At 46.3% G+C, this 23,068-nt stretch overlaps 1 protein-coding gene across 6 annotated transcripts in view; it reads right to left on the bottom strand.

Annotated features, from left to right (window-relative positions):
• The window catches only part of DIP2C (disco interacting protein 2 homolog C), an 820,289-nt gene that overhangs the window by 365,316 nt on the left and 431,905 nt on the right, over positions 1-23,068 (bottom strand). For all 6 annotated transcript variants that reach the window (XM_063921929.1, XM_063921931.1, XM_063921928.1 and 3 more), the window contains one exon: positions 2,036-2,167. In XM_063921929.1, coding sequence (XP_063777999.1) covers positions 2,036-2,167 — 132 coding nt within the window. The remainder of the gene's footprint in view (positions 1-2,035; positions 2,168-23,068) is intronic.

A 23,068-nucleotide genomic window follows, 5' to 3' on the forward strand; every position in this document is an offset into this window, starting at 1 on the left:
GGAAGCAGTTGTTCTGCAGTGTTGTGAAATGTAGCAAAGTAGTAATTATTTTCTCACAATTTTAAATGACTCTTTGTTCTGAAAATAATTAACATCCGTTCCAATCAAGTGTACTGAAATCCGTTTACACGGATCGTGCTTTTCCTTCCAAGTCATCAATATTTTGTTTTTGTTTAATATTAGGTTAATTCTAAAAAATTAATTATGGGAGATAACAGAATAACAGGTTCTCTTCCTAATAAAAGATGTAATGTAATTTTAGTGATCATCACATTTACAAAATAATAAAACACTAATGAAAAAATATAGTTCATTTGTAAGCTTTAAAGCTTAAATTTAAGGATATCCTAAGAATGTCCAGATTAATTATTACATTAGATATACAGTTCTAAATTTATATGCAATATACACATACAACTCCATCTGAGATATGGTCAACAATTTAAAGTAAAAAAAAAAAAATACCCAAACTGAATCTATAATATAATCTCCTTAATGTCTGTCTAGCAGTTGCATACTACAGCTGAAGAAAAGCCCCACCACTCTCTCAGGTTACAGTGGCTGGGCAGAGGGGAGGGGACCCAGGAGAGACAGAGGAAAAAATTGATAAAGTGGCAGGTCAGAGAAGAGGGTCCCAGGAGAGGGAGGAGGCGACAAGGTGGAAGAGAGGAGGGAGAGAGGAAAGAGGCAAGCTGGCAGGGCAGAGTGGAGGGGTTCCATGAGAGAGAGGAAAGGGGCAAGGTGGCAGAGTGGAGGGGTTCCAGGAGAGAGAGGAAAGGGGCAAGGTGGCAGGGCAGAGTGGAGCGGTTCCAGGAGAGAGGCAAGGTGGCAGGGCAGAGTGGTCGGGTTCCAGGAGAGAGAGAGAGAGAGAGAGAGAGAGGAAAGGGGCAAGGTGGCAGGACAGAGTGGAGGGGTTCCAGGAGAGAGAAAAAGAGAGAAGAAAGGGGCAAGGTAAGCAGGGCAAAGTGGAGCGGTTCCAGATGCGAGCGAGCGAGAGAGAGAGAGAAGAAAGGGGCAAGGTGGCAGGGCAGAGTGAAGGGGTTCCAGGAGCGAGAGAGGAAAGGGGACAAGGTGGCAGGGCAGAGTGGAGGGGTACCAGGAGAGAGTGGGAAAAGGAGACAAGGTGTCAGAGCAGAGTGGACGGGTTGGAGGAGAAAGAGAGAGGAAAGTGGACAAAGTGAAAAGGCAGAGAAGAAGAAACAACCACCCCTGCATGTAATAGGGAGAGGGAGAAATAGTGGGAGATAGAGGAAGAATATGGGAAGGTGTTGGTAAAGAGAGGGGGGGGGGAAACTGTACAATTGCTAGAGCACCAGCAAATGACGAGTCCTAAATACCAGTGTTACTATAACTTGTCAGTTTTTGTTATTTAGTAAAAAAAGCCATTGCATTAAAATCACATTGTAAAAGATAAGCTTTCACTTGTCAGCCTAATCTAAAGCAGTACATACATTAACAATAATTGTTCAGATCAGTGAATGAAATCATTAACAGCCTATAAACCACTAGAAATCAGTCTGGCTCATTTGGTTTGATAATAAAACCTATCCGATTCTACAGACTACCATTTAGCTGACTGCATGCTTTTAAATGAAGACCTCATCCACACAATTGCAGTATATGGAGACCTACCAAAATCATGCTGTCGCTCCGCCTGTTCTGCATTCCTCCGGAACAGCTATACTATCATCTATGGCCAGATTCAGAAGTGATTTCAAGTGGCCATAAAGATCACCTTACCAGCAAATTTTGAAGTGTTAATTATTTTGTTTTGTTAAGTGTACAGATATTTAACAAAGCTAAGGGTAGTATGTATCAAAGCTCTGAGAGAGATGAAAGTGTGAGCGGTAAAGTACCAGCCAGTTAGCTTCTGCCTTACTTTTACAGGCTTTGTTTGAAAAATGAGCTGATTGGTTGGTACTTTATCTCTCATAATGGTATCTCTCTCTGTAAGCTTTGATAAATAACCCCCTAAGTATGAGATAATAGAGTTACATCAGGTTCACAATTACTGTCCGATTGCACTGGTACTCACCATCACCTGTTTCCATAAGTTCAGCATTCCCGTACTTGGAGGTGACCCGTGATGTTGATCCTTGTGGCCTTTCTACTTGTATGGAGCGATCTGAGGTGTATGTGGTAACATCTGGAGGGGCTGAATGGTTTTCTGTAAAATACCAAATGATTTAGTTGTATATAGGTAGACCGCATCCTTCATTTTGGCAGTAAACCAGCACCGCCAAGCATTCATGGACATTATACGGACAAAAATCCCCCAGTACTGGCCAGCACATCAGCTTGGGGTTAATTTACACAGTGCAAAACAGAAAGCATTACCAACACACATTAATGAGAAACCGCTACGTAAAGTCAGCCATGGCAGATGCTTTGCAAAACACATTCAGTCTGAAATAAATAAGACAAATAAAAAACACACACACACTCTAATAGCTAAGCCTTCTGCAAATAAAACAAAAACAGGAGACGGGCAGACAAAAGCGCAGAGATCAATCGTTAAAGACAGGCAATTGTTAGCAATTCAGGAAAGCAGAGGCACTGCAAACAAACATTTCTCGCATTATAATGTTAATAGCTGATAATCAAAGTGCTGAAACGTCATAAATTCCATATATGCCACTTAAAATGTTTACAGTTTAATATTGTTGTTACATTTTGTTATACGTTTGCGGCACCCTGACCACGTGTAAAGAATACTGCGGAGCAATGATGGCCGGCTCGATAAGCTTGAAGGGCGGAATGTGCAGCCCTCCCACATTCCAAAGGGACCACATATTACCCTTACTCTCAGAAATAAATTAAAATGACATTTAATGAAATACAAAGCAGGCATTTTAATGTAAAGTAAACAAGCGTTACCAGCGGTACAATACAAATTTGACAACTCCGTGTTTGACAGATGTGAAGCCATGAGAGGGACAGCGCAATTCTGCAGAGGGTTTTCTACCCGGCAGTATTGCTCTTATTGCTTTGAATGTGCTCCATGATAGAACATGTTTGTACACGCATGAGTGATCTCAACCATAATAAACAACTGGTGAATATCAGGGTCTTCTAGAACCACGTGGTGCACACTGCACAATTCCGATGTGCTGCTGGTACTGCACCAGCTCCCTGTGTTGTGCAGAGGTGGTCCCGTAATGTGGACTATGTAACGTCATGCATAATCACCTGCTTTGGGCAAAGTATGAGATACGGTAGTTAGTCTTTTCTCTGCCTCATGACCTGCGAAGATCCGCCCACTGTGTCAGCTAAAGACTTCTAAGATCTAAGCTCTTCCCTAGTATTGGCTTCCAATGTCAAAGTAAATTGATAAAAAATCTGCGTAAGAATGAAAGCACTGTATGTGTAAATATAAAATGAGAGTGCTACTTCTACAAGCAGGCGGGAGGTCACCTACCATATCAGAGAAGAGTTATATCATTCACCTATTATCACTGCAGTTTATATTACCTGATACAATAATTCACTTTATATATGTAGTACCAGGGCAGGCAACAGAAATCTTGGGGCCCCATAAAGTGATATCTCCGGGGGCCCCTCTCACACCACAGTCTGCGTCTCCCTCTCTCCTTCCTCCCAAATACCCCTCAGTCTGACTCTCCCCAATGACTCCATGCTGCATTCCCAGCTCCCCCAGCCCATCCCAAAGCCCTGTATCCCCTCACCAAGCCACTCTTACCCCGGGGAGAGACTCACCTGTGCTGCACTCCCCAGACCAGAACACTGCACAGCAGACCCTATGAGAAGAGGCCAATGCAGGGCACGGGAATCCTGGCCAGCGGAGCTGCTGCCATGTCCCGTAACTGCCTGCAACAGAGCAGAACCCGGAAGAGCAGAAGCACACTCGCTCCGCACAGTCACTGTGTGCGAGAGGCTCCTGTCACTCTGAGGCTGTGGCCACACCGCCTACAGCTCGCTGCCCTATTGCCCTATTTGGACAAGACAGCTCACATCCCTTCCGGGTATTTATCAGCATATACTTGTGGCCCCTCTGATCCTTGGGGCCCGGTACAGTTGTCCCCTTTGTACCCCCCTGTCGCCTGCCCTGTGTAGTGCTGCTGCAAACATTGTGTGGGAACTTTAGCAGAGCTCTCATATATATATTTACACATATAGCACTTTCATTCTTAAGTAAATTCTTAAATAAGCACGAGCTGGCCTGGGAAAAGCGGACCAACTGGACAAAACGCAGGAAGAACGGGGGCTGCAGGTAAATCTCTGCGGACCACATGTTGCCCATCACTGCTGTATAGTGCATTTCTAGGTTGTTACTTACACCAATATAAAATATAGAAGTACATGCCCTATACACACACACAGCTTTCTGTTCCAATTGTGTCATACATAGTAGCCTGCTCCCTTTATCACTGTCAGTGGCTTAATAGTAACAAAAGCTACCCTGTAAGCTGCATTATAAAGCCCAGGTGCAATCTCTATAGTTAGTTAAAAAGCAAGCTTAGCAGATCAGGCGACATGTAGCTATAAAGTCGTTTCACACTAGCAGGACACATGCTAGCTTGACAGCTGTATACACCTGAGATCTTCCCACAGCACTATGGTGGTCATTCATGGTGGTCATTCAGTAGCGGTTGATTTTGCGATAACCTGCTGCTTCCTTGGAAGCAGAAGTGATAGCGCTGTATGTAACTATAGCAGGAGGCATCTATTCATGCAGACTCCTTCTGCTGCACTAGTGATCCGAGCTGCGTCCTAGGGCGCAACATCCGATCAAAGCATCCACCATCAGGCAGCTTGAGGTACCCATGGTGCCGCACAAGCCACCCGTCACAGAGGCCTGGAAATCTCCTTCCTACGGCGGAGATCCTTGGCCTCTTCCCACCCCTTAAACTCTGGCAACAAGCCTCCTTTTCCCCCGTCCCTGAAACGGCATCAGACTGTCAGTCAATGACAGTCTGATGTCAGCCTGTGTCCTATGATGCAGGACCCGCTTGTTCACGCGCAGTACAAATCTGGCGCATGCGCAAAGTACCACAAATCGGTACTTTGCACTGATGGTCTCTGCTGACTGACCCCCTATGTGCAATTACAAAACAGATGTTTAAATAATATACTTACTCGCAAAATCACTTACATTTACTACATTGCACACATACTGTATGCACAACAGAGGCAACATTATATGTAAATTCAATTAGAATATGCAATTTTGCACTATGGCAAAACCATGTAGCGCTGCAGGTGGGTGGTGTCAAATTTTAAATGTAAGGACAGAATTACAATTTGGGGGTGGGGGTTCTTATAACTGCAAAATGTAGTGTAAAATAAAATTATTTGTTAGCTATATGCAAATATGAAAACATCAGGCATTATTTTCCCTGCATATAAAAATAACACCCTATTATTTGCAGCCTATGCATTACAACATTGTTCATCCAGGTGCAACGTTGCTTCAAACTGTAAATGTTGTGACCCCAAAGGTTCAATTAAAACAGCCACATGCGATCAGATTTTAATAATTATGAACTCAGTGCTCATTATAAAATACTGAAGATGCCGATTTCAAACTCTTGAAAATATACTTTCAACATTCCCTACAAAATAATAATAATCATAATAATAAAAATAAAAAACCGCCGTCAGTAACCTAGTGTACAGTAGACCATGAAAGCTGTAGAATAGATTACAAGCAGATTAATATAAATCATTCTGTTACTTCTACCAAACAGTACAGATCTAAATTCATATTGGTAAAAAAAAAAACATAAGAAAAAAAAATGTGAAAATAAACAGAAAATAAATTAAAATACAGTACTTCTTCTTACTAGTACTGAAGGAGCTTGTGTGGCCTGTAAACCTCTGCAGCTACACTCACCGTTGAATCACCATATACAGTACATGAGGTTTGTCATTCCTAAATCCAAAGAGGGCATCATTTATCTTCTGGTCAATATACAGCCCCTATATACAGTAAATGTAGTAAACTCAAAGATGTCCACAGCAGCTGAGAGCAGTGATTAAGAATAGTACAGTTTGAGTATGACGCACAAATTAGCTATTAAATAACTGAGTAAATAACTAACTATAACTAATAAATAAATAACTGTATGCAATCCAACCACAGTTGAGTAACAGTTACTAAGCATTACCGAACCAAGTTACACAGTATTACCAGCTAATACGTGGTATGGGGTTTCTAATTTTGCAGTCAAACAAGTAAGAGCAAATGTTTTCCTTCCCTAGGAAAAGTTTATTGCTGCACCTTATCTTCCAGCCCTCTATGACCCTAACATCTTCCCTGTATCAGGCATATCTGAGGTTCTCAAGCCCAGTCCTCAGGAGCCCAAACAGTACACGTTTTCCAGGCCACCTAGCAGTTGGATAGGTATTTTAAAGGATCCACAGGTGGAGCTAATAATTTAAATTGTGATTCTGTGAGGAAACCTGGAAAACAAACTGTTTGGGGCCCTCGGAACCCTATGATATGTATTTGGGAACTCATTCAGGTTGGATCGCAATTGGCGACCCAACCGCAAAAAATACGATGATGACACGGGCGCGTGTGCAGGGTCCAACCTGCGCATGTGCCCGCATTTACTATGGTCGCCCCGCAGTAAATACGATTTTACTTACCAGTAAATCTATTTCTCGTAGTCCGTAGTGGATGCTGGGGACTCCGTAAGGACCATGGGGAATAGACGGGCTCCGCAGGAGACAGGGCACTTTAAGAAAGAATTTGGATACTGGTGTGCTCTGGCTCCTCCCTCTATGTCCCTCCTCCAGACCTCAGTTAGAGAAACTGTGCCCGGAAGAGCTGACAGTACAAGGAAAGGATTTTGGAATCCAGGGCAAGACTCATACCAGTCACACCAATCACACCGTATAACTCGTGATAAACTTACCCAGTTAACAGTATGAACAACAACGGAGCATCAGATCAACCCTTATGCAACCAACCTAACCCTTATTTAAGCAATAACTATATACAAGTATTGCAGAACAAGTCCGCACTTGGGACGGGCGCCCAGCATCCACTACGGACTACGAGAAATAGATTTACCGGTAAGTAAAAACTTATTTTCTCTAACGTCCTAGTGGATGCTGGGGACTCCGTAAGGACCATAGGGATTATACCAAAGCTCCCAAACGGGCGGGAGAGTGCGGATGACTCTGCAGCACCGAATGAGCAAACACAAGGTCCTCCTCAGCCAGGGTATCAAACTTGTAGAACTTTGCAAAGGCGTTTGAACCTGACCAAGTAGCCGCTCGGCAAAGCTGTAATGCCGAGACCCCTCGGGCAGCCGCCCAATAAGAGCCCACCTTCCTTGTGGAATGGGCCTTAACTGATCTAGGCAGCGGCAACCCAGCCGCAGAATGAGCCTGCTGAATCGTGTTACAGATCCAGCGAGCAATAGTTAGCTTTGAAGCAGGCGCCCCTAGCTTGTTGGAAGCATACAGGATAAACAACGATTCTGTTTTCCTGACCCTAGCCGTTCTGGCTACATAAACCTTCAAAGCCCTGACCACATCTAGTAACTCGGAATCCTCCAAGTCACGAGTAGCCACAGGCACCACAATAGGTTGGTTCATATGAAAGGATGACACCACTTTTGGCAGAAATTGTGGACGGGTCCGCAATTCTGCCCTGTCTATATGGAAAACCAGATAGGGGCTTTTATGTGACAAAGCCGCTAATTCTGACACACGCCTAGCTGAAGCCAAGGCTAATAGCATGACCATCTTCCATGTGAGAAATTTTAACTCCATGGTTTTGAGTGGCTCAAACCAGTGTGACTTCAGGAAACTCAACACCACGTTAAGATCCCAAGGTGCCACTGGAGGCACAAACGGGGTCTGAATATGCAGCACTCCCTTTACAAACGTCTGGACTTCAGGAAGAGAAGCCAGTTCTTTTTGAAAGAAAATGGATAGAGCCGAAATCTGGACCTTAATGGAACCCAATTTCAGGCCCAAAGTCACTCCCGACTGTAGGAAGTGAAGGAAATGGCCCAGCTGGAATTCCTCCGTAGGGGCATTCCTGGCCTCACACCAAGCAACATATTTTCGCCATATACGGTGATAATGTTTAGCCGTCACGTCCTTCCTAACCTTTATCAGCGTAGGAATAACCTCATCTGGAATGCCTTTTTCTGCTAGGATCCGGCGTTCAACCGCCATGCCGTCAAACGCAGCCGCGGTAAGTCTTGGAACAGACAGGGCCCCTGTTGCAACAAGTCCTGTCTTAGAGGAAGAGGCCACGGGTCCTCTGTGAGCATTTCTTGCAGATCCGGATACCAAGTCCTTCTTGGCCAATCCGGAACAATGAGTATTGTTCTCATTCTTCTTTTTATTATGATTCTCAGCACCTTTGGTATGAGAGGAAGAGGAGGAAATACATAAATCGACTGGAACACCCACGGTGTCACTAGTGCGTCTACAGCTATCGCCTGAGGGTCTCTTGACCTGGCGCAATATCTCTGTAGCTTTTTGTTGAGGCGGGATGCCATCATGTCCACCTGTGGCAGTTCCCACCGCCTTGCAATCTGCGTGAAGACTTCTTGATGAAGTCCCCATTCTCCCGAGTGGAGGTCGTGCCTGCTGAGGAAGTCTGCTTCCCAGTTGTCCACTCCCAGAATAAACACTGCTGACAGTGCTCTTACGTGATTCTCCGCCCAGCGAAGAATTCTGGTGGCTTCTACCATCGCCACACTGCTCCTTGTGCCGCCTTGGCGGTTTACATGAGCCACTGCGGTGATATTGTCTGACTGAATCAGAACCGGCTGGTCGCGAAGCAGGGACTCTGCTTGACGTAAAGCGTTGTATATGGCCCTTAGTTCCAGGATGTTGATGTGAAGGCAAGTCTCCTGACTTGACCACAGCCCTTGGAAATTTCTTCCCTATGCGACTGCCCCCCACCCTCGGAGGCTTGCATCCGTGGTCACCAGGACCCAGTCCTGAATGCCGAATCTGCGACCTTCGAGAATGTGAGCACTCTGCATCCACCACAGGAGAGACACCCTGGCCCAGGGGGATAGGGTGATTAACCGATGCATCTGAAGATGTGATCCGGACCACTTGTCCAGTCAGTCCCATTGGAAGGTCCTCGCATGGAACCTGCTGAAGGGAAGGGCCTCGTATGATGCCACCATCCTTCCCAGGACTCGAGTGCAGTGATGCACTGACACCTGTATTGGTTTTAATAGATTCCTGACCAGTGTCACAAGCTCCTGAGCTCTCTCTATCGGGAGATAAACCCTTTTCTGGTCTGTGTCTAGGATCATGCCTAGGAGAGGCAGATGAGCTGTAGGAAGCAACCGCGACTTTGGAATATATAGAATCCAGCCGTGTTGCCGTTACACTTCCAGAGAAAGTGATACGCTGTTCAGCCACTGCTCTCTTGATCTCGCTTTTATGAGGAGATCGTCCAAGTACGTGATAATAGTGACACCTTGCTTCCGCAGGAGCACCATCATTTCCGCCATTACCTTGGTGAACATTCTCGGGGCCGTGGAGAGACCAAACGGCAACGTCTGAAATTGGTAATGACAATCCCGTACCGCAATTCTGAGGTACGCCTGATGCGGTGGATAAATGGGGACATGAAGGTATGCATCCTTTATGTCCCGAGTCACCATAAAATCTCCCCCTTTCAGGCTTGCAATGACCGCTCTTAGCGATTCCATCTTGAACTTGAACCTTTCCAGGTATATGTTCAGGGATTTTAAATTCAATATGGCTCTGACCGAACCGTCCGGTTTCGGAACTACCACATGGTCGAATAATAACCCCCTCCTTGTTGAAGGAGGGGAACCTTGACGACCACCTGTTGAAGATACAATTTGTGAATTGCAGTTACCACTGTTTCCCTCTCGTGGGGGGAAGCCGGCACGGCCATCGGTGAGAGGGCATCTTCTCAAAGTCCAGCTTGTATCCCTGAGACACAATATCTATTGCCTAGGGATCTAACAGGGAGTGAACCCACTTGTGGCTGAACTTACGAAGGCGTGCCCCCACCGGGCCTAGCTCCGCCTGTGGAGCCCCAGCGACATGCAGTGGATTTTTGTAGAGGCCGGGGAGGACTTCTGTTCCTGGGAACTAGCTGTGTTGTGCAGCTTCTTTCCTCTGCCCCCGCCTCTGGCAAGAAAGGACGCACCTCGGACTTTCTTGTTTCTTTGTTCGAAAGGCTGCATTCGATAATGTCGTGCTTTCCTAGGCTGTGCAGGAATATAAGGCAAAATATCAGAATTACCAGCTATAGCTGTGGAGACCAGGTCCGAGAACCCTTCTCCACACAATCCTCAGCCTTCCATATGCCTCTTAAGTCGGCATCATCTGTCCATTGCATATTCTACAGGACACGTCAAGCAGAAATCGACATAGCTTTGACTCTAGGACCCAGTATACTCATGTCTCTTTGGGCATGTTTTATATATATATATATCTCTTAAGACAGCGTCTTTAATATATATATATATATCTATATATACATATATATATATCTACATACTAGGGTCTCAATCTCTGCTGATAAGGTACCTGTCCACGCTGCCACAGCGCTATAAACCCATGCCGACACAATCGCCGGTCTGAGTAGTGTACCAGAATGTGCACGCTATCTGCAGGATCCCTGAGAATAGCTGTTACGTCAGGGCTACCTTTTGGGCAAACGTGACACCCTAGGGGAAGATTCCCATCATATCCTGGCCCTAGTAGGGAAAGGATACTGCCTGAGAATTCTTTGTGGGAAACTGCAGTCTCTTGTCTGGAGATTCCCGCTCTTTTTCATCATGAGAGGAGGGAAATTTACCTCAGCTTTCTTCCCCTTAAACATGTGTACCCTCATGTCAGGGACAGATGAGTCATCAGTGATATGCAAATTATCTTTTATTACAATAATCATATATTGAATACTTTTCTGCCATTTTGGCTGTAACTTTGCATTATCGTAGTAGACACTGGAGTCAACCTCCGTGTCGATATCAGTGTTTATTATTTTGGATAGTGAGCATTGTGAGACTCTGAAGGTCTCTGCGATATAGGGACAGACATGGGTAGATTTCCTGTCTGTTCTCTAATCTTTTGTGCAATAAATTCACCTTAGCCCTTAATTACACATATCCAAACAGGTGTCGGCGTTGTCGACGGAGACACCCTCACACACACATATTTGCTCTATCTCCTCCTTAGGGGAGCCTTTTACCTCAGACATGTCGACACACACGTACCGACACACCACACACACAGGGGATGCTCTATTTGAAGACAGTTCCCCCACAAGGCCCTTTGGAGAGACAGAGAGAGAGTATGCCAGCACACACCCCAGCGCTATATGTCCCAGGAATCACACAGTAACTTAGTGTTAAACCCAGTAGCTGCTGTATATACTGTTTTTGCGCCAAATTTATGTGCCCCCCCTCTCTTTTTACCCTCTTCTACCGTGATTCTGCAGGGGAGAGCCTGGGGAGCTTCCTCTCAGAGGAGCTGTGGAGAGAAAATGGCGCTGGTGAGTGCTGAGGAAGAAGCCCTGCCCCCTCAGCGGCGGGCTTCTGTCCCGCGTTTTTGTGTAAAAATATGGCGGGGGCCCATGCATATATACAGTGCCCAAATGTATATATGCCCACTTTTGCCAAGAGGTCTCTAATTACTGCCTAGAGCGCCCCCCCCCCCCCTGCGCCCTACAGTGACCGGAGTATGTGGGTTTAGTGTGGGAGCAATGGCGCACAGCTGCAGTGCTGTGCGCTACCTCATATGAAGACTGGAGTCTTCTGCCGCCGATTTCGAAGTCTTCTTGCTTCTGTAACCGGCTTCTGTCTTCCGGCTCTGCGAGAGGGACGGCGGCGCGGCTCCGGGATCGGACGACCAAGGGTGCGATCCTGCGTACGATCCCTCTGGAGCTAATGGTGTCCAGTAGCCTAAGAAGCACGACCTATCTTCAGTGAGTAGGGCTGCTTCTCTCCCCTCAGTCCCACGTAGCAGAGAGTCTGTTGCCAGCAGATCTCTCTGAAAATAAAAAAACCTAACAAAATACTTTCTTTTTAGCAAGCTCAGGAGAGCTCACTAAGTAGCACCCAGCTCGTCCGGGCACAGATTCAAACTGAGGTCTGGAGGAGGGACATAGAGGGAGGAGCCAGAGCACACCAGTATCCAAATTCTTTCTTAAAGTGCCCTGTCTCCTGCGGAGCCCGTCTATTCCCCATGGTCCTTACGGAGTCCCCAGCATCCACTAGGACGTTAGAGAAAATATGAACGCCTCTTCCTAGGCGTAGACGGAGCGTTGCGGGGGCGGCATCAGGGAAATGGGGGAGCAGCAATTGAACGGGGGTCATGATCAGCGTGGCTGCGTGACGTCACACGCAGCTGCTCCGATCAAAAAGATGGCGGCAGCAGGAGGCTTCCTTACTTTGTGTTCACGCTGAAATTACGGCGCAACCGCAAAAGACTCAAAAGACTTGAGGCTGTAATTGCTGCCAAAGGTGCATCAACAAAGTATTGAGCAAAGGCTATGAATACTTATGTACATGTGATTTCTTAGGTTTTTTATTTTTAATAAATTTGCAAAAATCTAAAAAAAAAAACTTTTTTCACATTGTCATTATGGGGTATTGTGTGAAGAATTTTGAGGGAAAAAATTGATTTATTCTAGTGATGTGCACCGGAAATTTTTCGGGTTTTGTGTTTTGGTTTTGGATTCGGTTCCGCGGCCGTGTTTTGGATTCGGACGCGTTTTGGCAAAACCTCCCTGAAAATTTTTTGTCGGATTCGGGTGTTTTTTTACAAAAAACCCTCAAAAACAGCTTAAATCATAGAATTTGGGGGTCATTTTGATCCCATAGTATTATTAACCTCAATAACCATAATTTCCACTAATTTTCAGTCTATTCTGAACACCTCACAATATTATTTTTAGTCCTAAAATTTGCACCGAGGTCGCTGGATGACTAAGCTAAGCAACCCAAGTGGCCGACACAAACACCTGGCCCATCTAGGAGTGGCACTGCAGTGTCAGACAGGGTGGCAGATTAAAAAAATAGTCCCCAAACAGCACATGATGCAAAGAAAAAAAGAGGTGCAAGATGGAAGCTGTGTGACTAAGCTAAGCGACACAAGTGGCCGACACAAACACCTGGCCCATCTAAGAGTGGCACTGCAGTGTCAGATAGGATGGCACTTCAAAAAAATAGTCCCCAAACAGCACATGATGCAAAGAAAAAAAGAGGTGCAATGAGGTAGCTGTGTGACTAAGCTAAGCGACCCAAGTGGCCGACACAAACACCTGGCCCATCTAGGAGTGGCATTGCAGTGTCAGACAGGATGGCACTTCAAAAAAATAGTCCCCAAACAGCACATGATGCAAAGAAAAAAAGAGGCGCAATGAGGTAGCTGTGTGACTAAGCTAAGTGACCCAAGTGGCCGACACAAACACCGGGCCCATCTAGGAGTGGCACTGCAGTGTCAGACAGGATGGCACTTCAAAAAAATAGTCCCCAAACAGCACATGATGCAAAGAAAAAAAGAGGCGCAATGAGGTAGCTGTGTGACTAAGCTAAGCGACCCAAGTGGCCGACACAAACACCTGGGCCATCTAGGAGTGGCACTGCAGTGTCAGACAGGATGGCACTTCCAAAAATAGTCCCCAAACAGCACATTATGCAAAGAAAAATTAAAGAAAAAAGAGGTGCAGGCATCGCAATTGACACAATTGGACTCTCCTTGGGGATTTGTGATTTAGCAGAACGCACAGTTCTTTGCTGTGCTTTTGCCATCTTAACTCTTTTAAGTTTTCTAGCAGGAGGATGAGTGCTTCCATACTCATGTGAAGCTGAACCACTAGCCTTGAACATAGGCCAGGCCCTCAGCCGTTCCATGCCACTCCGTGTCGTAAATGGCACATTGGCAAGTTTACGCTTTTCCTCAGACGATTTTGATTTAGATTTTTGGGTCATTTTACTGAGCTTTATTTTTTTGGATTTTACATGCTCTCTACTATGACATTGGGCATCGGCCTTGGCAGACGACGTTGATGGCATTTCATCGTCTTGGCCATGACTAGTGGCAGCAGCTTCAGCACAAGGTGGAAGTGGATCTTGATCTTTCCCTATTTTACCCTCCACATTTTTGTTCTCCATTTTTTAATGTGTGGAATTATATGCCAGTAATATATCAATAGCAATGGCCTACTACTATATATACTGCACACAACTGAAATGCACCACAGGTATGGATGGATAGTATACTTGACGACACAGAGGTAGGTAGAGCAGTGGCCTACTGTACCGTACTGCTATATATTATATACTGGTGGTCAGCAAACTGTGCAAAACTGAAATGCACCACAGGTATGGATGGATAGTATACTTGATGACACAGAGGTAGGTAGAGCAGTGGCCTACTGTACCGTACTGCTATATAGTATATACTGGTGGTCAGCAAACTGTGCAAAACTGAAATGCACCACAAGTATGGATGGATAGTATACTTGACGACACAGAGGTGGGTAGAGCAGTGGCCTACTGTACCGTACTGCTATATATATATATATATATATATATATATATATAGTTATACTGGTGGTCAGCAAACTGTGCAAAACTGAAATGCACCACAGGTATGGATGGATAGTATACTTGACGACACAGAGGTGGGTAGAGCAGTGGCCTACTGTACCGTACTGCTATATATATATATATATATATATAGTTATATATATATATATAGTTATACTGGTGGTCAGCAAACTGTGCAAAACTGAAATGCACCACAGGTATGGATGGATAGTAAACTTGACGACACAGAGGTAGGTAGAGCAGTGGACTACTGTACCGTACTGCTACATATATAGTTATACTGGTGGTCAGCAAAATTCTGCACTGTCCTCCTACTATATACTACAATGCAGCACAGATATGGAGCGTTTTTCAGGCAGAGAACATATAACACTGGTGGTCAATGGTCAGCAAAACTCTGCACTGTCCTCCTACTATATAATACTACTGGTCCCCAGTCCCCACAATAAAGCAATTAGCACACTGAGCACAGATATTTGCAGCACACTGAGCACAGTCAGATATGGAGCGTTTTTCAGGCAGAGAACGTAGATATTTGCACTTGCAGCACACTGAGCACAGATATTTGCAGCACACTGAGCACAGATATTTGCAGCACAATTTGCAGCCCACTGAACATAGAAACTGAGTGGACGCCAGCCACGTCCTCTCACGATCATCTCCAATGCACGAGTGAAAAATAGCGGCGACGCGCGGCTCCTTATATAGAATAAGAATCTCGCGAGAATCTGACCGCAGGATGATGACGTTCGGGCGCGCTCGGGTTAACCGAGCAAGGCGGGCGGATCCGAGTCTGCCTCGGACCCGTGTAAAATGGGTGAAGTTCGGGGGGGGTTCGGATCCCGAGGATCCGAACCCGCTCATCACTAATTTATTCCATTTTGGAATAAGGCTGTAACATAACAAAATGAAAAAAGTGAAGCGCTGTGCATTGTAGCACTTCATATACAGATTCAGAGAATCAGTCACACACAATTTACAAGTATCATATAGCAAATTAATCGGCACAGAATCCTCGTACGTTCTAGTTGCATTATGTTGTGCTAAAGATGAATTTTCTAACAAAAAAAGACATATCTGTATACTCTTCTGCGAGTCTCTCTAAAGCCCACACAATATTTTCCTATGCTCCAGGAGTGTTCAGGAGACTACAGAATTTCTCCAAAACTCCCAGGATGAGCATGCCATTCTCCCACATTCCCGGCATGTCACATAGTCCTGGTCCCTACCTACAATGCTAGATGTAATGATTTATGGCACTGCAGTGGGGGGCAGGGCAGATTATGTGAATCACGTCTCTTTGCATTCAACTTCTGGATCTCCCATCCAGGGTCTCCTGGAAGCAGGCTTGAACTGGCCCACAGGGGTACAGGGGAAACCACCGGTGGGCCCCACTGCCTGGGGGCCCACCTCCTGCTCTAAGGATCAGGTTCCACACTGTGCACTTGAAAATAAGAATTTACTTACCGATAATTCTATTTCTCATAGTCCGTAGTGGATGCTGGGACTCCGTCAGGACCATGGGGAATAGCGGGCTCCGCAGGAGACAGGGCACATCTAAATAAAGCTTTTAGGATCACATGGTGCGTACTGGCTCCTCCCCCTATGACCCTCCTCCAAGCCTCAGTTAGGTACTGTGCCCGGACGAGCGTACACAATAAGGAAGGATCTTGAATCCCGGGTAAGACTCATACCAGCCACACCAATCACACCGTACAACTTGTGATCTGAACCCAGTTAACAGTATGATAACAAAAAACGAAGTAGCCTCTGAAAAGATGGCTCACAACAATAGTAATAACCCGATCTTTGTAACAATAACTATGTACAAGTATTGCAGACAATCCGCACTTGGGATGGGCGCCCAGCATCCACTACGGACTATGAGAAATAGAATTATCGGTAAGTAAATTCTTATTTTCTCTAACGTCCTAGTGGATGCTGGGACTCCGTCAGGACCATGGGGATTATACCAAAGCTCCCAAACGGGCGGGAGAGTGCGGATGACTCTGCAGCACCGAATGAGAGAACTCCAGGTCCTCCTTAGCCAGAGTATCAAATTTGTAAAATTTTACAAACGTGTTCTCCCCTGACCACGTAGCTGCTCGGCAAAGTTGTAATGCCGAGACCCCTCGGGCAGCCGCCCAAGATGAGCCCACTTTCCTTGTGGAGTGGGCCTTTACAGATTTAGGCTGTGGCAGGCCTGCCACAGAATGTGCAAGTTGGATTGTGCTACAGATCCAACGTGCAATCGTCTGTTTAGACGCAGGAGCACCCATCTTGTTGGGTGCATACAATATAAACAACGAGTCAGATTTTCTGACTCCAGCTGTCCTTGAAATATATATTTTTAATGCTCTGACAACGTCCAGTAACTTGGAGTCCTCCAAGTCGCTAGTAGCCGCAGGCACCACAATAGGCTGGTTCAAGTGAAAAGCCGAAACCACCTTAGGGAGAAAATGAGGACGTGTCCGCAGTTCTGCCCTGTCCGAATGGAAAATCAGATATGGGCTTTTGTATGATAAAGCCGCCAACTCTGAAACTCTCCTGGCTGAAGCCAGGGCCAATAGCATGGTTACCTTCCATGTAAGGTATTTTAAATCTACCGATTTTAGAGGCTCAAACCAATGAGATTTGAGAAAATTCAAAACTACGTTCAAATCCCACGGTGCCACTGGAGGCACTATTGGGGGTTGTATATGTAGTACACCTTTGACAAAAGTTTGTACTTCAGGCACTGATGCCAATTCCTTCTGGAAGAAGATTGATAAGGCCGAAATTTGAACTTTAATGGACCCCAATTTTAGGCCCATAGACAATCCTGCTTGCAGGAAATGTAAGAATCGACCCAATTGAAATTCTTCCGTTGGAGCCTTCTTGGCCTCACACCACGCAACATATTTTCGCCAAATGCGGTGATAATGTTGTACAGTCACTTCCTTTCTAGCCTTAATCAAGGTAGGAATAACTTCCTCTGGAATGCCCTTTTCTTTTAGAATCCGGCGTTCAACCGCCATGCCGTCAAACGCAGACGCGGTAAGTCTTGGAACATACAAGGTCCCTGCTGAAGCAGATCCCTTCTTAGAGGTAGAGGCCATGGATCCTCCGTGAGCATCTCTTGAAGTTCCGGATACCAAGTTCTTCTTGGCCAGTCCGGAGCCACCAGTATTGTTCTTACTCCTCTTTTCCGTATAATTCTCAGTACCTTTGGTATGAGAGGCAGAGGAGGGAACACATACACTGACTGGTACACCCACGGTGTTACCAGAGCGTCCACAGCTATTGCCTGAGGGTCTCTTGACCTGGCGCAATATCTGTCCAATTTTTTGTTGAGGCGAGACGCCATCATGTCCACCTTTGGTCTTTCCCAACGGTTCACAATCATGTGGAAGACTTCTGGATGAAGTCCCCACTCTCCCGGGTGAAGGTCGTGTCTGCTGAGGAAGTCTGCTTCCCAGTTGTCCACTCCCGGGATGAACACTGCTGACAGTGCTATGACATGATTCTCCGCCCAGCGCAGAATCCTTGCAGCTTCTGTCATTGCTCTTCTGCTTCTCGTGCCGCCTTGTCGGTTTACGTGGGCGACTGCCGTGATGTTGTCCGACTGGATCAACACCGGCTGACCCTGAAGCAGCGATTTTGCCAGGCTTAGAGCATTGTAGATCGCTCTTAGCTCCAGTATATTTATGTGAAGGGACGTCTCCAGGTTTGACCACACGCCCTGGAAGTTTCTTCCCTGTGTGACTGCTTCCCTGTGTGACTGCTCCCCAGCCTCGTAGGCTGGCATCCGTAGTCACCAGGACCCAGTCCTGTATGCCGAATCTGCGGCCCTCTAACAGATGGGCACTCTGCAACCACCACAGGAGAGACAACCTTGTTCTTGGTGACAGTGTTATCCGCTGATGCATGTGCAGATGCGATCCGGACCATTTGTCCAGCAGATCCCACTGAAATGTCCGTGCATGGAATCTGCCGAATGGAATCGCTTCGTAAGAAGCCACCATCTTTCCCAGGACTCTTGTGCATTGATGTACTGACACAGTTCCTGGTTTTAGGAGGTTCCTGACAAGTTCGGATAACTCCCTTGCTTTCTCCTCCGGGAGAAACACCTTTTTCTGAACCGTGTCCAGAATCATTCCCAGGAACAGCAGACGAGTTGTCGGGGTCAATTGAGATTTTGGAAGATTCAGAATCCACCCGTGTTGCTGAAGCACTACCTGGGTTAGTGCTACACCGACTTCCAGCTGTTCTCTGGACTTTGCCCTTATCAGGAGATCGTCCAAGTAAGGGATAATTAATACGCCTTTTCTTCGTAGAAGAACCATCATTTCGGTCATTACCTTGGTAAAGACCCGAGGGGCCGTGGACAAACCAAACGGCAGCGTTTGAAACTGATAATGACAGTCTTGTATCACGAACCTGAGATACCCTTGGTGTGAGGGGTAAATTGGGACATGCAGATAAGCATCTTTTATGTCCAGGGACACCATGAAGTCCCCTTCTTCCAGATTCGCTATCACTGCTCTGAGTGACTCCATCTTGAACTTGAATTTCTGTATGTACAGGTTCAAGGATTTCAGGTTTAGAATAGGTCTTACCGAACCGTCCGGCTTCGGTACCACAAATAGTGTGGAATAATACCCCTTTCCCTGTTGTAGGAGGGGTACCTTGACTATCACCTGCTGAGAATACAGCTTGTGAATGGCTTCCAAAACCGACGTCCTTTCTGAGGGAGACGTTGGTAAAGCAGACTTTAGGAACCGGCGAGGGGGAGACCTTTCGAACTCCAACATGTAACCCTGAGATATTATCTGCAGGATCCACGGGTCCACTTGTGAGCGAGCCCACTGATTGCTGAAAATCTTGAGTCGACCCCCCACCGCTCCTGAGTCCGCTTGTAAAGCCCCAGCGTCATGCTGATGGCTTTGTAGAACCCGGGGCGGGCTTCTGGTCCTGGGCAGGGGCTGCTTGCTGCCCTCTCTTACCCTTTCCTCTGCCTCGCGGCAGATAAGACTGTCCTTTTGGTCGCTTGTTTTTATAGGAGCGAAAGGACTGCGGCTGAAAAGACGGTGTCTTTTTCTGTTGGGAGGGGGTCTGAGGTAAAAAAGTGGATTTGCCGGCAGTTGCCGTGGCCACCAGGTCCGAAAGACCGACCCCAAATAATTCCTCTCCTTTATATGGCAATACTTCCATATGCCTTTTGGAATCCGCATCACCTGACCACTGTCGCGTCCATAAACTTCTTCTGGCAGATATGGACATCGCGCTTACTCTTGATGCTAGAGTACAAATATCCCTCTGAGCATCTCGCATATAAAGAAAAGCATCCTTTAATTGCTCTAGAGTCAATAAAATACTGTCCCTATCCAGGGTATCAATATTTTCAGTCAGAGAATCCAACCACACTACCCCAGCACTGCACATCCAGGCTGAGGCTACTGCCGGTCGCAGTATAACACCAGTATGTGTGTATATACTCTTCAGTGTAGTTTCCAGCCTCCTATCTGCTGGATCCTTGAGGGCGGCCGTATCAGGAGACGGCAACGCCACTTGCTTTGATAAACGTGTGAGCGCCTTATCCACCCTAGGGGGTGTTTCCCAGCGCGCCCTAACCTCTGGTGGGAAAGGGTATAATGCCAATAACTTCTTGGAAATTAGCAGTTTTCTATCTGGGTTAACCCACGCTTCGTCACACACGTCATTCAATTCCTCTGATTCTGGAAAAGCTACAGGTAGTTTTTTCACCCCCCACATAATACCCCTTTTTGAGGTACCAGCAGTATCAGAGATCTGCAAAGCCTCCTTCATTGCCGTGATCATATAACGTGTGGCCCTATTGGAAAATACGTTTGTTTCTTCACCGTCGACACTAGATTCATCTGTGTCGGTACCCGTGTCGACTGACTGAGGTAAGGGACGTTTTACAGCCCCTGACGGTGTCTGAGACGCCTGAGCCGGTACTAACTGGTTTTCCGGCCGTCTCATTTCGTCAACTGACTTTTGTAATGTGCTAACATTATCACGTAATTCCATAACTAAAGCCATCCATTCCGGTGTCGACTCCCTAGGGGGTGACATCACCATTACCGGCAATTGCTCTGCCTCCACACCAACATCGTCCTCATACATGTCGACACACACGTACCGACACACAGCAGCCACACAGGGAATGCTCTAATCGAAGACAGGACCCTCTTAGCCCTTTGGGGAGACAGAGGGAGAGTTTGCCAGCACACACCAAAAGCGCTATAAATGTATATAAACAACCCTAGAAGGTGTTGTTTTTGATATAAGCGCTTTTAATATATCAATATCGCCAAATTATGCCCCCCTTCTCTTTGTTACCCTGTTTCTGTAGTGCAGTGCAGGGGAGAGTCCTGGGAGCCTTCCTCACCAGCGGAGCTGAGCAGGAAAATGGCGCTGAGTGCTGAGGAGAATAAGCTCCGCCCCTTTTTCGGCGGGCTTTTCTCCCGGGTTTTAAGAAAACTGGCCTGGGTTAAATACATACATATAGCCTTAATGGCTATATGTGATGTATTTATTTTGCCACTAAAGGTATTTAATATTGCTGCCCAGGGCGCCCCCAGCAGCGCCCTGCACCCTCCGTGACTGAATCAGTGAGACGTGTAGCAACAATGGCGCACAGCTGCAGTGCTGTGCGCTACCTTCATGAAGACTGAGGAGTCTTCTGCCGCCTGCTTTCCGGACCTCCGTCTTCAGCGTCTGTAAGGGGGATCGGCGGCGCGGCTCCGGGACGAACCCCAGGAGGACCTGTGTTCCGACTCCCTCTGGAGCTAAGTGTCCAGTAGCCTAAGACTCCAATCCATCCTGCACGCAGGTGAGTTGGAAATCTCTCCCCTAAGTCCCTCGATGCAGTGATCCTGTTGCCAGCAGGATTCACTGAGATTTAAACCTAAAAAAACTTTTTCTAAGCAGCTCTTTAGGAGAGCCACCTAGATTGCACCCTTCTCGGACGGGCACAAAAACCTAACAGAGGCTTGGAGGAGGGTCATAGGGGGAGGAGCCAGTACGCACCATGTGATCCTAAAAGCTTTATTTAGATGTGCCCTGTCTCCTGCGGAGCCCGCTATTCCCCATGGTCCTGACGGAGTCCCAGCATCCACTAGGACGTTAGAGAAATATACATTATACATATGTTACCTTATACTGGACTATGGTGTATTTTCTACAGTGCATTACTGTTATTAATCTGGTACATTATCATGCATGCAACAGCTGAATTTACTGTATATATTTTGAAAAGGCCCAGATGTTGTACTCTCTAATGGTTAGTCAAACCAATGAGGTGGCAGGCCACACCCCTCTGCAGACTGGCCACACCCCTAACACGGACCTCTACCACTGTATTCCCCCGGTGGGCCTTACATGCCCCAGTCCGACACTGCCTGGAAGGGATTCCCAAAGTGTTGCCAAAACATAACGCACACCTGTAAATAACAAATCAACCTAGGAGGCTACGGACCTTTAATTCATTTTGTCAGCTCTCTCCTGCACCACAGACAACTTCTGCCATAAGGAAACGTTACAAACTTAACTTACAACTGGGATAAAATGTACTGGCGAGGTGGGAAAATAAATCTTATAATACAAGTGGTTTTTCAGCACTTTTGAAATTAAAGCATCCATAAATCACGCTTCGTGGTGAACATCAGTTCTTCTACTCAAGTAGGCCTGCAGTAGCATCAGTCTTCGCTGCACAGGCCACTTTCACAGACAAATCATTTCTCCCAAACAAACAGCAGGGATATATCAAAAAGCATCAGCAAGGAACAATTTGGAAGTGCTGACCCGAGTCATATTAACCTCCCATCATACATCAATCTCTAAATACTCCATTAACGTCTAACTGTGACAAGATATCCTGCTAGCTCTTGCTGGGGTTTTATATTAATGCAAGAAAAAAAAATCAACAAGGAAAGCAAGACATGAAATAGGGAATATAAGAAAACTGCTCATATACTGTAGGAAGTATTTTTGGGTGCAGGAAAGTTGTGGAAGAGATGGGAGATAGATTAAAAATAAGAATTTACTTACCGATAATTCTATTTCTCGGAGTCCGTAGTGGATGCTGGGGTTCCTGAAAGGACCATGGGGAATAGCGGCTCCGCAGGAGACAGGGCACAAAAAGTAAAGCTTTCCGATCAGGTGGTGTGCACTGGCTCCTCCCCCTATGACCCTCCTCCAAGCCTCAGTTAGGTACTGTGCCCGGACGAGCGTACACAATAAGGGAGGAATTTTGAATCCCGGGTAAGACTCATACCAGCCACACCAATCACACCGTACAACTTGTGATCTAAACCCAGTTAACAGTATGATAACAGAGGAGCCTCTGAAAGATGGCTCCCTACAACAATAACCCGAATTAGTTAACAATAACTATGTACAATTATTGCAGATAATCCGCACTTGGGATGGGCGCCCAGCATCCACTACGGACTCCGAGAAATAGAATTATCGGTAAGTAAATTCTTATTTTCTCTATCGTCCTAGTGGATGCTGGGGTT

The sequence above is a fragment of the Pseudophryne corroboree genome, chromosome 5 (genome assembly GCF_028390025.1).
Source record: "Pseudophryne corroboree isolate aPseCor3 chromosome 5, aPseCor3.hap2, whole genome shotgun sequence".
In the NCBI taxonomy this organism is placed as follows: domain Eukaryota; kingdom Metazoa; phylum Chordata; class Amphibia; order Anura; family Myobatrachidae; genus Pseudophryne; species Pseudophryne corroboree.